This window comes from Symphalangus syndactylus, chromosome 16 (assembly GCF_028878055.3).
Source record: "Symphalangus syndactylus isolate Jambi chromosome 16, NHGRI_mSymSyn1-v2.1_pri, whole genome shotgun sequence".
Classification (NCBI taxonomy): Eukaryota; Metazoa; Chordata; class Mammalia; order Primates; family Hylobatidae; genus Symphalangus; species Symphalangus syndactylus.
Genome location: NC_072438.2, coordinates 49223093 through 49237461, shown reverse-complemented (window position 1 = coordinate 49237461; position 14369 = coordinate 49223093). Strand labels below are relative to the sequence as shown.

General features: G+C 42.1%; 1 protein-coding gene across 5 annotated transcripts in view; it reads left to right on the top strand.

Moving 5' to 3' along the window:
• Window positions 1-14369, top strand: part of ATP8A1 (ATPase phospholipid transporting 8A1) — a 252547-nt gene that overhangs the window by 119755 nt on the left and 118423 nt on the right. For all 5 annotated transcript variants that reach the window (XM_055246260.2, XM_055246258.2, XM_055246261.1 and 2 more), the window contains one exon: window positions 13908-13992. In XM_055246260.2, coding sequence (XP_055102235.1) covers window positions 13908-13992 — 85 coding nt within the window. The remainder of the gene's footprint in view (window positions 1-13907; window positions 13993-14369) is intronic.

The following is a 14369-nucleotide window of genomic DNA, read 5'->3' as shown; positions in this document are numbered from 1 at the left end:
TTCACCACATCCCTACCAATATCTGTTATTTTTTGAGTTTTTGATTATGGCCATTCTTGCAGGAGTAAGGTAGTGTCACATTGTGGTTTTGATTTGCATTTCCATGGTAATTAGAGATGTTGAGCATTTTTTCTTGTGTTTGTTCACCGTTCGTATATCTTCTTTTGAGGACTGTCTGTTCATGTCCTTAGCCCACTTTTTGATGAGATTGTTTATTTTCCTCTTGCTGATTTGAGTTTGTTGTAGATTCTGGATATTAGTCCCTCATCAGATGCATACTTTGTGAAGATTTTCTCCCACTCTGTGTGAGTTGTCTGTTTACTGTCCTGATTATATTTTTTGCTGTGCTTTTTAGTTTAAGTCCCATCTATTTATCTTTGTCTTTGTTGCATTTGCTTTTGGGTTCTTGGTCATGAAGTCTTTGCCTAAGCCAGTGTCCAGAAGGGTTTTTCCGATATTATCTTCTAGAGTTTTTATGGTTTCAGGTCTTAGATTTAAGTCTTTGATCCATCTTGAGTTGATTTTTATCTAAGATGACAGACGAGGATCCAGTTTTATTCTTCTACATGTGACTTGCCAACTATCCCAGCACCATTTGTTGAATAGGGTGTCCTTTCCCCACTTTGTTTTTGTTTGCTTTGCTAAAGATCAGTTGGCCATAAGTATTTGACTTTATTACTGGGTTCTTCATTCTCTTCCATTGGTCTATATGCCTATTTTTATACCACTACCGTGCCGTTTTGGTGACTATGGCCTTATATAATATTATAGTTTGAGGTCAGGTTATGTGATACCTCCAGATTTGTTGTTTTTGCTTAGTCTTGCTTTGGCTTTGCAGGCTCTTTTGTGGTTCCATACAAAATTTAGGATTATTTTTTCCAATTGTGAAGAATGGTGGTGGTATTTTGATGGGAATCACATTGAATTTGTAGATTGCCTTTAGCAGTATGTCATTTTTACAACATTGATTGTACCCATCCATGAGCATGGGATGTGTTTCCATTTGTTTGTGTCCTCTATGATTTCTTTCAGCAGTGTTTTGTAGTTTCCCTTGTAGAGGTCTTTCACCTCCTTGGTCAGGTATATTCCTAAGTATTTTTAATTTTTTGCACCTATTGTAAAAGGAGTTGAGCTCTTGATTCTCAGTTTGGTCACTGTTGGTGTATAGCAGAGCTACTGGTTTGTGTGCATTAGTTTTGTATCCTGAACCTTTGCTGAATTCATTTACCAGTTCTAGGAGCTTTTCGGAGGAGTTTTTAGGGTTTTTAGGTATATGATCATGTCATCAGCAAACAGCGACAGTTTCACTTCCTGTTTACCAATTTGGATTCCCTTTATTTCTTTCTCTTATCTGATTGCTCTGGCTAGAACTTCCGTATTATGTAGAATAAAAGTGGTGAAAGTGGGCATCTTTGTCTTGTTCCAGTTCTCGGGGGAATGCTTTCAACTTTTTCCCGTTCAGTATAATGTTGACTATGGGTTTGTCATAGATGGCTTTTATTACCTTAAGGTATGCCTCTTCTATGTCGATATTGCTGAGGGTTTTAATCATAAAGGGATTCTGGGTTTTGTCAAATGCCTTTTCTGCATCTATTGAGATGATCATGTGGTGTTTTGGTTTGGTTTGGTTTGGTTTGGTTTGGTTTGGTTTGGTTTGGTTTGGTTTTTTGAGATGGAGTTTTGCTCTTTTTGCCCAGGCTGGAATGCAATGACGCGATTTCAGCTCACCACAACCTCCACCTCCCGGGTTCAAGCGCTTCTCTTGCCTCAGCCTCCTGAGTAGCTGGGATTACATGTGTGCGCCACCATGCCTGGCTAATTTTGTATTTTTTTTAGTAGAGACAGGGTTTCTCCATGTTGGCCAGGCTGGTCTCAAACTCCTGGCCTCAGGTGATCTGCCCGCCTCAGCCTCCCAAAGTGCTGGGATTACAGGCATGAGTCACTGTGCCCAGCCTGGTTTTTGTTTTTAATTCTGTTTATGTGGTGTATCACATTTATTGACTTGCAGATGTTAAACTATCTCTGCATCCCTGGTATGAAACCCACTTGATCCTGGTGGATTATCTTTTTGATATGCTGCTGGATTCAGTTAGCAAGTTTTCTTGAGGATTTTCGTATGTATGTTCATCAGGGATATTGGTCAGTAGTTTTTTTTGTTATATTCTCTCCTGGTTTTGGTATTAGGGGGATACTGGCTTCATAGAATGACTTTGAATGGATTCCCTCTTTCTCTATCTTTCGGAATAGTGTCAGAAGGTTTGGTACCAATTCTTCTTTGAATGTCTGATAGAATTCAGCTGTGAATCCATCTGGTCCTGGACCTTTTTTGTTGGTAACTTTTTAATGACCGTTTCAATCTTGCTGCTGATCTGTTCATAGGTTCTATATCTTCCTGGTTTAATCTAGGAGGGTTGTATATTTCCAGGAATTTATCCTTCTCCTCTGGGTTTTCTAGTTTAAGCATATAGAGGTGTTCACAGTAGCCTTAAATGATTGTTTGTACTTTGGTCATATTGGTTACATTACAATATATCCTGTTTTGTTTCTAATTGAGCTTATTTGGATCTTCTCTCTTATTTTCTTGGTTAATCTCGCTAATGGTCTATCAATTTTATTTATCTTTTCAAAGAACCAGCTTTTTGTTTAATTTCTATTTCATAGTTGTTGTTTCAATTTCATTTAGTTCTGCTCTGATCTTGGTAATTCATTCTGCTGGGTTTGGGGTTGGTTTGTTCTTGTTCCCCTGGTTCCTTGAGGTGTGACCTTAGATTGTCTATTTGTGCTCTTTCAGACTTTTTGATGTAGACATTTAATGCTGTGAACTTTCCCCTTAGCACTTCTTGTGCTGTATCCCAGAGGTTTTGATAGTTTGTGTCACTGTTATTCAGTTCAAATAATTTTTTAATTTCCATCTTGATTTCATTGTTGACCCAATGATCATTCAGGAGCAGGTTATTTAATTTTCATGTATTTGCATGGTTTTGAGGTTTCCTTTTGGAGTTGATTTCCAATTTGATTCCACTGTGGTCTAAGGTAGTACTTGCAATAATTTCAAATTTCTTAAATTTGTTGAGACTTGTTTTGTGGTCTGTCTTGGAGAATGTTCCATGTGCTGATGAATAGAACGTATATTCAGCATTTGTTGGGTACAATGTTCTGTAAATATCTGTTAAGTCCATTTGTCCGAGAGTATAATTTACGTCCATTGTTTCTTTGTTGACTTTCTGTCTTGATGACCTGTCTAGTGCTGTCATTGGAGTATTTGAAGTCCCCCACTATTACTGTGCTGCTGTCTATCTCCTTTCATAAGTCTAGTACTAATTGTTTTATAAATTTGGGAGCTCCAATGTTAAGTGCATATATATTTGGGATTGTGATATTTCCTGTCGGATTAGTCCTTTTGTCATTATATAATATCCCTCTTTGTCTTTTACTGCTGTTGCTTTATGTTTGTTTTGTCTAGTATAAGAATAGCTACTCCTGCTTGCTTTTGGTGTCCATTTGCATAGAATGTCTTTTTCCACTCCTTTACCTTAAGTTTTGTGAGCTCTAATGTGTCAGGTAAGTCTCTCGAAGACAGGAGATACTTGGTTGGTGAATTCTTATCCATTCTGCCATTCTGTATCTCTTAAGTGGAGCATTTAGGCCATTTACATTCAATGTTAGTATTGACACGTGAGGTTCTATTCTATTCATCATACTATTTGTTGCCTGAATACCTTTTTTTTTTTCTCCATTGTGTTAGTATTTTACAGGTCCTGTGAGATTTATGCTTTAAGGAAGTTCTATTTTGGTGTATTTCAAGGATTTGTTTTAGCAGTTCTTGTAGTGCTGGCTTGGTAGTGGCAAATTCTCTGAGCATTTGTTTTTCTGAAAAAGACTGTATCTTTCCTTCATTTATGAAGCTTAGTTTCACTGGATACAAAATTCTTGGCTAATAATTGTTTTATTTGAGGCTAAAGGTAGGTCCTCAATCCCTTCTAACTTGTAGGGTTTCTGGTGAGAGATCTGCTGTTAATCTGATAGGTTTTCATTTATAGGTTACCTAATGTTTTTGCCTCATAGCTCTTAAGATTTTTTTCTTCATCTTGACTTTAGATAACCTGCTGACTATGTGCCAAGGTGATGATCTTTTTGTGATGTATTTCTCAGGTGTTCTTTGAGCTTCTTGTATTTGGATGTCTAGATCTCTAGCAAGGCCAGGGAAGTTTTCCTCGGTTATTCCTTCAAATATGTTTTCCAAACTTTTAGATTTCTCTTCCTTAGGAACACCAATTATTCTTAGGTTTGGTCGTTTAACACAATCCCAAACTTGTTGGAGGCTTTGTTCATTTTTTTAAAATTTTTTTTCTTTATGTTTGTGAGATTGGAGTAATTTAAAAGCCTTGTCTTTGAGCTCTGAAGTTCTTTCTTCTGCTTGTTCAAATCTGTTATTGAGACTTTCCATTTCTCTAAGTGTGGCCTTCATTTCCAGAAGTTGTGATTGTTTTTTATTTATGCTGTTTCACTGGAGATTTTTCCAGTCATATCCTGCATCATTTTTTGGATTTATTTAAGTTAGACTTCACCTTTCTCTGGTGCCTCATTGATTAGCTTAATAACTGACCTTCTGAATTCTGTTTCTGGCAATTCAGAGATTTCTTCTTGAATTGGATCCATTGTGGTGACTTAGCATGATCTTTTGGGGTATTAAAGAACCTTGTTTTGTCATATTACCAGAATTGTTTTTCTGGTTCCTTCTCATTTGGGTAGACTATGTCAGAGAGAAGATCTGGGGCTCAAGGGCAACTGTTTAGATTGTTTCATCCCATGGGGTACTCCTTTGATTTGGTGTTCTCCCCCTTCCTCTAGGGATGGGGCTTACTGAGAGCCAAACTGCAGTGATTGTTATTTCTCTTCTTGATCTAGCCACCCCGCAGAGATACCAGGCTCTGGGCCGGTCCTGGGGAGTGTCTGCACAAAGTCCTGTGATATGATCCATCTAAAGGTCTCTCAGCTGTGGATACCAGCACCTGCTTTGGTGGAGGTAGCAGGGGAGTGAAGTGGACTTGGAGAGGGTCCTTGGTTGTATTTTTGTTAAGTGTGCTGGTTTTGTTTTGGTTGGCCTCCAGCCAGGAGGTGGCACTTTCAAGAGCTCATCAGCTGCTATAGTATGGGGAGGATGCAAGCTTGCCCTAAGGTCAGGCAGCAGGTGTGAAGCCATAGAGCTCCCAAGAGATGTCCTTTGTCTTGGGCTACCAGGGCAGGTAGACAAAGACTGTCAGGTAAGGGCAGAGTCAGGCATGTCTGAGCTGAGACTCTCCTTGGGTGGGACTTGCTGAGGCTGCCGTGGGGGTTGGGGGTGCGGTTCCCAGGCCAATGGAGTTATGTTCCCAGGGGGATTATGGCTGTCTCTGCTGCATCACACACATCACCAGGGAAGTGGGGGAAAGCTGGCAGCCACAGGCCTTACCCAGCACCCATGCAGCCTGCAGCCCAAAAGGCTGGTCTCACTCCCACTGTGCACCCCAACAGCACCAAGTTTATTTCCAAGCAGCCAGTGAGCAGGGCTGAGAACTTGCCCCCAGCTACAAGCTTCCCAGCTGAGAAAGCAAGCTGACTCACAGTTCCTCAGCTGTCCCATGGAGCCCGCAGCAGCAGGCTTCCTCCTTCAAAAAGCATGAATTCTCTTGGCTTTCCTGGTATGTTCATGTGGTAGTTCTTGGAGCAAAAGTTCATGTCACGCATGTCCATGTGAAGAGAGTCCACCAAACAGGCTTTGTGTGAGCAACAGGGCTGTTTATTTCACCTGGGTGCAGGCAGGCTGAGTCCAAAAAAGGAATCAGCAAAGAGTGGTGGGATTATCATTAGTTCTTATAGGTTTGGGATAGGCATACAAAGTACATTCTTAAGGGCGGGGGAGAATATTACAAAGTACCTTCTTAAGGGTGGGGGAGAATATATAGTATCAGTTAGGGTGGAGCAGGAACAAATCACAATGGTGGAATGTCATCCCTTAAGGCTATTTTCACTTTTGTGGATCTTCAGTTGCTTCAGGCCATCTGGATGTATACGTGCAAGTCACAGGGGATATGATGGCTTAGCTTGGGCTCAGAGGCCTGACAATTCACAATATGAGTCTCCACGCTGCTCGGTCCATCTGAGTGGGAGCTGCAAGTTAGTCCTGCCTCCTGTCTGCCATTTTCAGCATTGGTATTTTGATAGGGATTGCATTGAATCTATAGATGGCTTTGGGCAATATGGTCATTTTAGTGATATTACTCCAATCCAGTGGGGCATGGGATGTTTTCCATTTTTTTGTGTCACCTTCAATTTATTTATTTATTTATTTATTTATTTATTTATTTATTTATTTATTTATTTTTTGAGATGGAGTTTGTCGCCCAGGCTGGAGTACAGTGGCACGATGTCAGCTCACTACAACCTCCACCTTCTGGGTTCAAGCGATCCTCCTGCCTCAGCCTCCTGAGTAGCTGGGATTACAGTCATCCGCCATCATGCCCAGCTAATTTTTTTGTATTTTATATAGAGACAGGGTCTTACCATGTTGGCCAGGCTGGTCTTGAACTCCTGACCTCAGGTGATCAGCCCACCTCGGCCTCCCAATGTGCTGGGATTACAGGCGTTTTGTTTTTCTTATAGAGATCTTTCACCTCCTTGGTTAAATTTATTCCTATGGGGTGTGTGTGTGTGTGTGTGTGTGTGTGTGTGTGTGTATTTTTGAGGCAGGGTCTCACTCTGCTGCCCAGGCTGGAGTGCAGTGGTATGATCATGGGTCACTGCAGCCTTGACTTCCTGTGCTCACATGATCCTCCCACCTCATACTCCGGAGTAGCTGGGACTACAAGCATGCACCACCACACCTGGCTAACTTTTTTGTGTTTTTTGTAGAGGTGGGGTTTCACCTTGTTGCTCAGGCAGTCCTTGAACGCCCACCTCAGCCTCCCAAAGTGCTAGGATTACAGGTGGGAGCCACCACACCTGGCCCTGGTATTTTGTGTTTTTTATGACTGTTGTAAATGGGATTGGCTTTTTTCTTTCTCATCTGGATATTATTGGTATATAGAAGTGCTACTGATTTTTGTACATTGATTTTGTATCCTGCAACTCTACGGAATTCATTTATGAAAATTTAAGTTTTTTGGTAGTCTTCAGGTTTTTGCAGATATAAGATCATGTCATCAGCAAAGAGGAACAATTTGACTTCCTCTCTTCCAATTTGTATTCCTTTTATTTCTTTCTCTTGTTGATTGCTCTGGCCTCGACTTCCAGTACTATTTTGAATAGCTGTGAAGAAAGAGGGCTTCCTTATCTTGTTCCAGTTCTTGGAGGAAAGCTTTCAGCTTTTCCCTTTGCAATATGATGTTAGCTGGGGAATTGGTGAGGAAGTACTCATGACAGTTACAGTCCTTGCTTCTGCAGCTGGTCATGTAGTCGTAACTGGTATTGTTGACTGCCTTCTTCTGCTTCCCATTCTGTTTTCCCTTTGCCTTCAGCAAGCACCTCAGCAGGTTGTGGTTTTCTACCTGATGGAGTGACCCAAACCTTCATTCCTGAAGGGTCTGGGCCATTTGTAGTCCTGCCTGGATTGGGCTGTTGTAGTTTCCCATTGACCTTAATCACAGGGCGTGGTAATACTAAGAGAAGCCCTAATGGATCTACTGTATTCCGTACATACTCTTTCCTACCTCTGTTATGGAGCAGTAGACTGATTTCATCTTGGTAGTCTGGGTCAGTCACCCCAGCCAACACTGTAACTCCCTTCTTAGCCTGTTGACTTAAAGGTAGGAGGAGCCCAAAGTGTCCAGGTGGCAATCTTAACTTCCAATTTAATTGAATCATTGTTCTGTCTCCTGATGACAGTGTTCCTCCCTCTGGAACTAAGACCTCTAGGCCAGCAAAACATATTGTCGCAGGAACAGGAAGCAAAAATGTTGCTAGTGGATCACTAGGGGTGATGGTGACTGGTGCCACTTCCACTTCCACCTTGATTCCTGGACCCCTGAATCCTGGCTATGGGAGAAACAGTACCATATATTGGACGCTGATTCAGAGCATACATGGCCTTCTGGGGAACTTTGCTCCAGCCCTGCAAAGTGTTGTCACCTAGTTGGCATTGTAATTGTAACCCAAAAGGCCATTCCACCATTCTATCAATCTAGCTGCTTCAGGATGATGGGAACATGGTAAGACCAATGAGTTCCATGAGCATGAGCCCACTGCCACACGTCTTTAGCCATGAAATGAATGCCTTGGTCAGAGGCAGTGCTGTGTGGAATACTGTGATGGTGGATGCATGAGCCCACTGCCACACTTCTTTAGCTGTAAAGTGAGTGCCTTGGTCAGAGGCAGTACTGTGTGGAAGACCGTGAGTCCACAGATAGTAGTCTTGGCAGAAGCACTGCATGCAGGATAGGCAAACCCATATCCGGAGTAAGTGTCTATTCCAGTGAGGACAAACCTCTGCCTTTTCCATGATGCAAAAATCTGCCACCAGGTGGCTGGCTGATCACCCCGAGGAATGGTGCCATATCAAGCGCTCAGTGTTGGTCTCTGCTGATGGTGAATTGGGCACTCAGCAGTGGCTGTAGCCAGGTCAGCCTTGGTGAGTAGAAGTCCATGTTGCTGAACCCATGAGTAACCTCCATCCCTGCCACCATGGCCACTTTGTTCATGGGCCCGTTGGGTGATGACGGGGGTGGCTGGGGAAAGAGGCTGAGTGGTGTCCACAGAACAGTTCATCCTATCCACTTGATTATTAAAATCCTCCTTTGCTGAGATCACCCGTTGGTGAGCACTCACATGGGATACAAATATCTTCACAGTTTTTGACCACTTAGAGAGGTCCATCCACATACTTCTTGCCCAGATTTCTTTGTCACCAATTTTCCAGTCATGCTTCTTCCAAGTCCCTGACCATCTAGCCAAACCATTGGCTACAGCCCATAAATCAGTATATAATCACATATCTGGCCATTTCTCCTTCCATGCAAAGTGCACAACCAGCTGCACTGCTTGAAGTGCTGCCCACTGGGAAGATTTCACCTCACCACTGTCCCTCAGGGATGTCCTAGAAACGGGCTGTCATGCTGCAGCTGTCCAATTTCGGGTAGTGCCTGCATATTGTGCAGAACCATCTGTGAACCAGGCCCTAGTCTTTTCCTCTGTCAGCTGATCATAGGGAACTCTCCATGAGGCCATCGGTGCAGGCTGGGGAAGAGAAAGCAGAGTGGTAGGAGTGGAGACCATGGGCATTTGAGCCACTTCCTCACGTAACTGACTTGTGCCTTCAGGACCTGCTCAAGCCCGATCACATATATACCACTTCAATTTGATGATGCAGTGCTGCTGTGCATGACCCACTTCATGGCTAGATGGGTCAGAAAGCACCCAGTTCGTGATAGGCAGTTCAGGTCGCACTGTGACTTGATGACTCATGGTCCAATGTTCAGTTTCCACCAAAGCCCAGTAACAAACCAAGAGCTGTCTCTCAAAAGGAGAGTAGCTACCTGCAGATTATGGCAGGGCCTTGTTCCAAAATCCTAGATGCCTCCACTGTGATTCACCCATGGAGGCCTGCCAAGGGCTCCAAACAGCATCCCTATTTGCCACTGACACCTCAAACACCATTGGATCTGCTGGCTCATATGGCCCAAGTGGCAGAGCAGCTTGTACAGCAGCCTGGACCTGTCTCCTGTTCTGGACCCCACTCAAAACTGGCAGCCTTTCGGGTCACGCGATAAATGGGCCAGAGTAACACACCCAAATAAAGAATGTGATGCCTCCAAAATCCAAATAAGCCCATTAGGCATTGTACCTCTCATTGTAGGAGAGGCCAAATGCAACAACTTATCCTTCACCTTAGAAGGAATAGCTCAACAGCCCCCACACCACTGGACCCCTAGAAATTTTACTGAAGTAGAAGGTCCCTTAATTTTAATCAGGTTTATTTCCCATCCTCTGGCACGCAGATGTCTCACCAGTAAGTCCAGTGTGTTTGCTACTTCTTGCTCACTGGATCCAATCAGCATAATGTCATCAGTGTGATGGACCAGTGTGATATCTTGTGGAAGTGAAAAGCAATCAAGGTTTCTCTGAATAAGATCATGACACAAAGCAGGAGAGTTGATATACCCCTGAGGTAGGACAGTAAAGGTATATTGAAGGCAAATTGCTTGGTAGGCCTTATGGGCAGGAGTGGAGAAAAAGGAATTTGCCAAGTCAGTGGCTGCATACCAGGTACCAGGAGATGTGTTAATATGCTCAAGCAATGAAACCACATCTGGTACAGCATCTGCAATTGGAGTCACCACTTGGTTAAACTTATGATAATCCAGTGCCATTCCCCAAGATCCATCTGTCTTCTGCACAGGCCAAATGGGAGAGTTGAATGGGGATACGGTGGGAATCACCACCCCTGCATCTTTCAAGTCCTTGATGGTGGCACTAATCTCTGCAATCCCTCCAGGGATGTGATATTGTTTTTGATTTACTATTTTTCTAGGGAGAGGCAGCTCTCATGGCTTCCATTTGGCCTTTCCCACCATAATAGCACTCACCCTACCAGTCAGGGAGCCACTGTGGGGGTTCTGCCAGCTGCTAAGTTTATCTATGCCAATTATGCATTGTGGTACCAGGGAAATGGCCACAGGATGAGCCTGGAGACCCACTGGACCCACTGTAAGTCAGACCTGAGCTAAAACTCCATTAATTACCTGACCTCCATAAGCCCCTATTTTAACTGGAGAACCACAATGACATTTTGGATCTCCTGGAATCATCGTCAGCTCAGAGCCAGTGTCCAGTAGTCCCCAAAATTTCTCATCATTTCCCTTTCACCAGTGCACAGTTACCCTGGTGAAAGGCCACAGGTCTCTTTGGGGAAGGATGGGAGAAAGATTAACAGCATAAATTGTCGGTTATGTAATAGGGTCCTTCCTCTAGGGGACCCAGCCTCAAATTAGTCTTTTATCCATTTGACCTAGAAGTTTTCTGCTTATATAAATTTGAAAACTCAGGCAATTCTTTTTGAGTGTAGCGCATCTCCTCATGAGTCACACTCTCATCCTCACCTCTAGGGGCCCGCTGGGACTTTAGTTACAGGTCTAGAAGCAAACAGGGGTGTTAGGGGTGGCTCCTGAAGAGAATCAACATCATCTTGCCTGGCACCTGCCTCAGGAGAGGCCATCATTGTTACCTCAGGCAGCACAGGGTTTAGCTCCTCAGCCAAAGGTGGAAAGGCTGATGGCAGCATGGTTCAGAGATGGAATGTTGCCACTACTGGGGATGGGGAAGCTGTTACTTTTGGCAAAAAAGGTTCATCAGAGTTTACAAATTCAGTGTCCCCAGCTTCATCAGGGTCCTCCCACACGTCCCCATTCCAAGTTGCAGGGTCCCATTCTTTTCCAATCAATGTCCTCCCTTTAACAGTAGACACATGTTGAGGCTGTGCATGCTCCTTTCCCTGCAGGTCAGCCACTCGCATGATAACAGCTTGTGTCTGTTTTTCCACAATTTCAGCTCTTTCCCTACAGGAGATAAGACTCTCACTCAGGGCAATCTTAGCAGGTTTGAGACTCAGTATCTGCTTCTGAAGCCAGGAGACAGAATCCCTGAGTTCATCATTTTCTTTCATCACTTTGTCCGCTGAACTTAGGAGCAACCAACCAGCTTCATTATGTTCCTTGGTTCTCCACATATGGCCAAAGGTATTATGTATAGAGTCACTAAACTCATTGCCTCTCATGAACGAAGAATCAGGAATGTCAAATGCATTTATTTTACATAACTCTCCAAACAGTTTATACCAAGGACTATCAGTGTTCTCCATACTACTAGAAGTATAGTCCTTAGCATTTTGGGGTCTAATCATATTAAGCAGCCACGTCCAGAAACCCCAAAACCAATGAAAGAACTCCATCTTAATATTCTGTTCCTCTAGAACCACTCTTGGTACCAAAATCTGTATTGGTCAGAGTTCTCTAGAGGGACAGAATTAATACAATAAATACATATATATAAAGGGGAGTTTATTAAGCATTAACTCACACAATCACGAGGTCCCACAATAGGCTGTGGGACCTGCAGGCTGAGGAGCAAGGAGAGCCAGTCTGAGTTCCAAAACTGAAGAACTTGGAGTCCGATGTTCAAGGGCAGGAAGCACCCAGCATGGGAGAGAGATGTAGGCTGGGAGGCTACGCCAGTCTTGCCATCTCACATTTTTCTGCCTGCTTTATATTTGCTGGCAGGTGACTAGATTGTGCCCATCCAGATTAAGGGTGGGTCTACCTTCCCCAGCCCACTGACTCAAATGTTAATCTCCTTTGGCAACACCCTCACAGACACACCCAGGATCAATACTTTGTATCTTTCAATCCAATCAAGTTGACACTCAGTATTAACCATCGCAATGTTTATTCATTTTTCATGTGTAGGCATGGCCAGCCGATTGCGATTTTCGTTTTAAAAACATACTATACATTTAATGCAGAAGGCCACATCTTTCTTCTGCTTTTTCTCAACACTATAAAGAAGGTAGAAAATTAATTTTTCACATTCTAAACGTCAGTGTCTTCCACTAGAATGTTTGGATACAGTACAGAATTTAATCCTTTTAACTATATTACTTATCACTTTTGTTTTCATGATTTTAATGTTTCCAAATATTTTCTTAGTTTTACATTGGAATGTATTAATATCATTGAAAATATTATTTTCAAATTTAATTCTTCTTAAAAGAAGAATTTACAAATGATTCTTCTCATTCTCAGGAAGGAGCCATGAGAGGAAACTATCATTTCCTTTTGCTTTGCCCCCCTTCCCATTCCATCACTGAAAAATGAAAAGAAATTCAGAATTGCGGCTTGGAATACTCCATCTATTCTGAGGTCACTAAGTTCTGTTTCTCTCAAGGGTTCTAAATCATACTCCATTAGTCTGCTTCCAAATATCAGCCCTGAGACTGGAGACCCCAAAATGGGTAATACCACTGAGAAAGTAATTGCAGATAAATGATTTATTTTTTCCTGGTCTAATAAAACCATGAAGGTTGAACACTAAAATTCTTAAAGCACTAAACCAAAGCTGGATAATAACTAAAGGAATAGTAGGCAATTTATAAAAGAGCAAAAGCTAGAGAAGCATAAGTGGTGCATGAAGTTAAAGCTGAAAAGGACTTTAAACATAATCTGGTAACAAAATTTTACAGATTAAGTAAACTGAGTCTTAAAGCTAAAGTGACACAGTCAGAAACATTCAGCTATTTAAGGCATTTCGAGATTTGTCCGAGGTTCTCCCCACAATACCCACTGGCCCTCTCAGTGGATTTAGTCCTGTATTTCTTAAAGTTTGTTCTTCTGTGAGCACTGGTCCCATAAACATGCTCTAAACCCTAAAAAGTTCTGTGATTCAACGAGTTTGGGGCACATATCATGTAGCCCCTTCGAGATCCACTGTGCACACTGGCATTTTAAAGTCCCCGAGGATTATTGCAGCAAGACAAGCTCTGTTGCTTTGCTCAGTCCCGTGTTTCCCAAACTTAATTGAGTTCTGGACCGTTCTTCCTTGCAGCACCTATGAATACCTATGAAGGTGTTCTGGAAAACCTTCTGGGTTGGGGTAGATCTTGCAGCATGTGGAAGGTAAGTGAGGTAGAATATGAGATATGAACATAGGAATAACTACAGTTTCATTCAGAAAGAGGAAAGAGGAAGGTGCAAGACTAGAGACATTACTTAATGTCACTAGCAAAATAGTATTATTAGACAAAAATATCTTGTTCTTTAAAACGAATGCTAAAAGAGATTGGTGGTTGTTACACTGATTTCCTACTGCTATTGTTACCAACATCAACTTTATTAAACTCAGAATGCTTAATTAAGTCATTTTACCCTCTTTTTGTTTTCCAGGACACTGTAATTTATGATCGACTGGCAGAGACGTCAAAATACAAAGAAATCACCCTAAAACATTTAGAGCAGTTTGCTACAGAAGGTAAGTGTAACTCGGCAATAAAGCATGATTAAAATAAAAAGAAATCATATACTTCTGATACCTTGCAGGATCCTTATTAGAGATTCCGAAAGTAAGACGTCAGCTGTTGGCAATTTAGATTTTACTATATGCTGTTCCCAGCGTGTATTTTTATTTTACTTTCCTAAAACTATATTTATTAAAATTTTGAGCAACTTTGTTCCCACGTTTTAAATGGTAGGGCCTATAAATGTTTTACTTTTAGAGTGGATCGTATTTACCGTTTAGATACTTCACTTTGTATCTTGAGCAATTCATTAGGAAAAGAAGCAAGACTCAAAAAAAAAACATATTCTAATCTGAATAAGAAAGAAGAAATAAACCTAAACTGTTAAAAT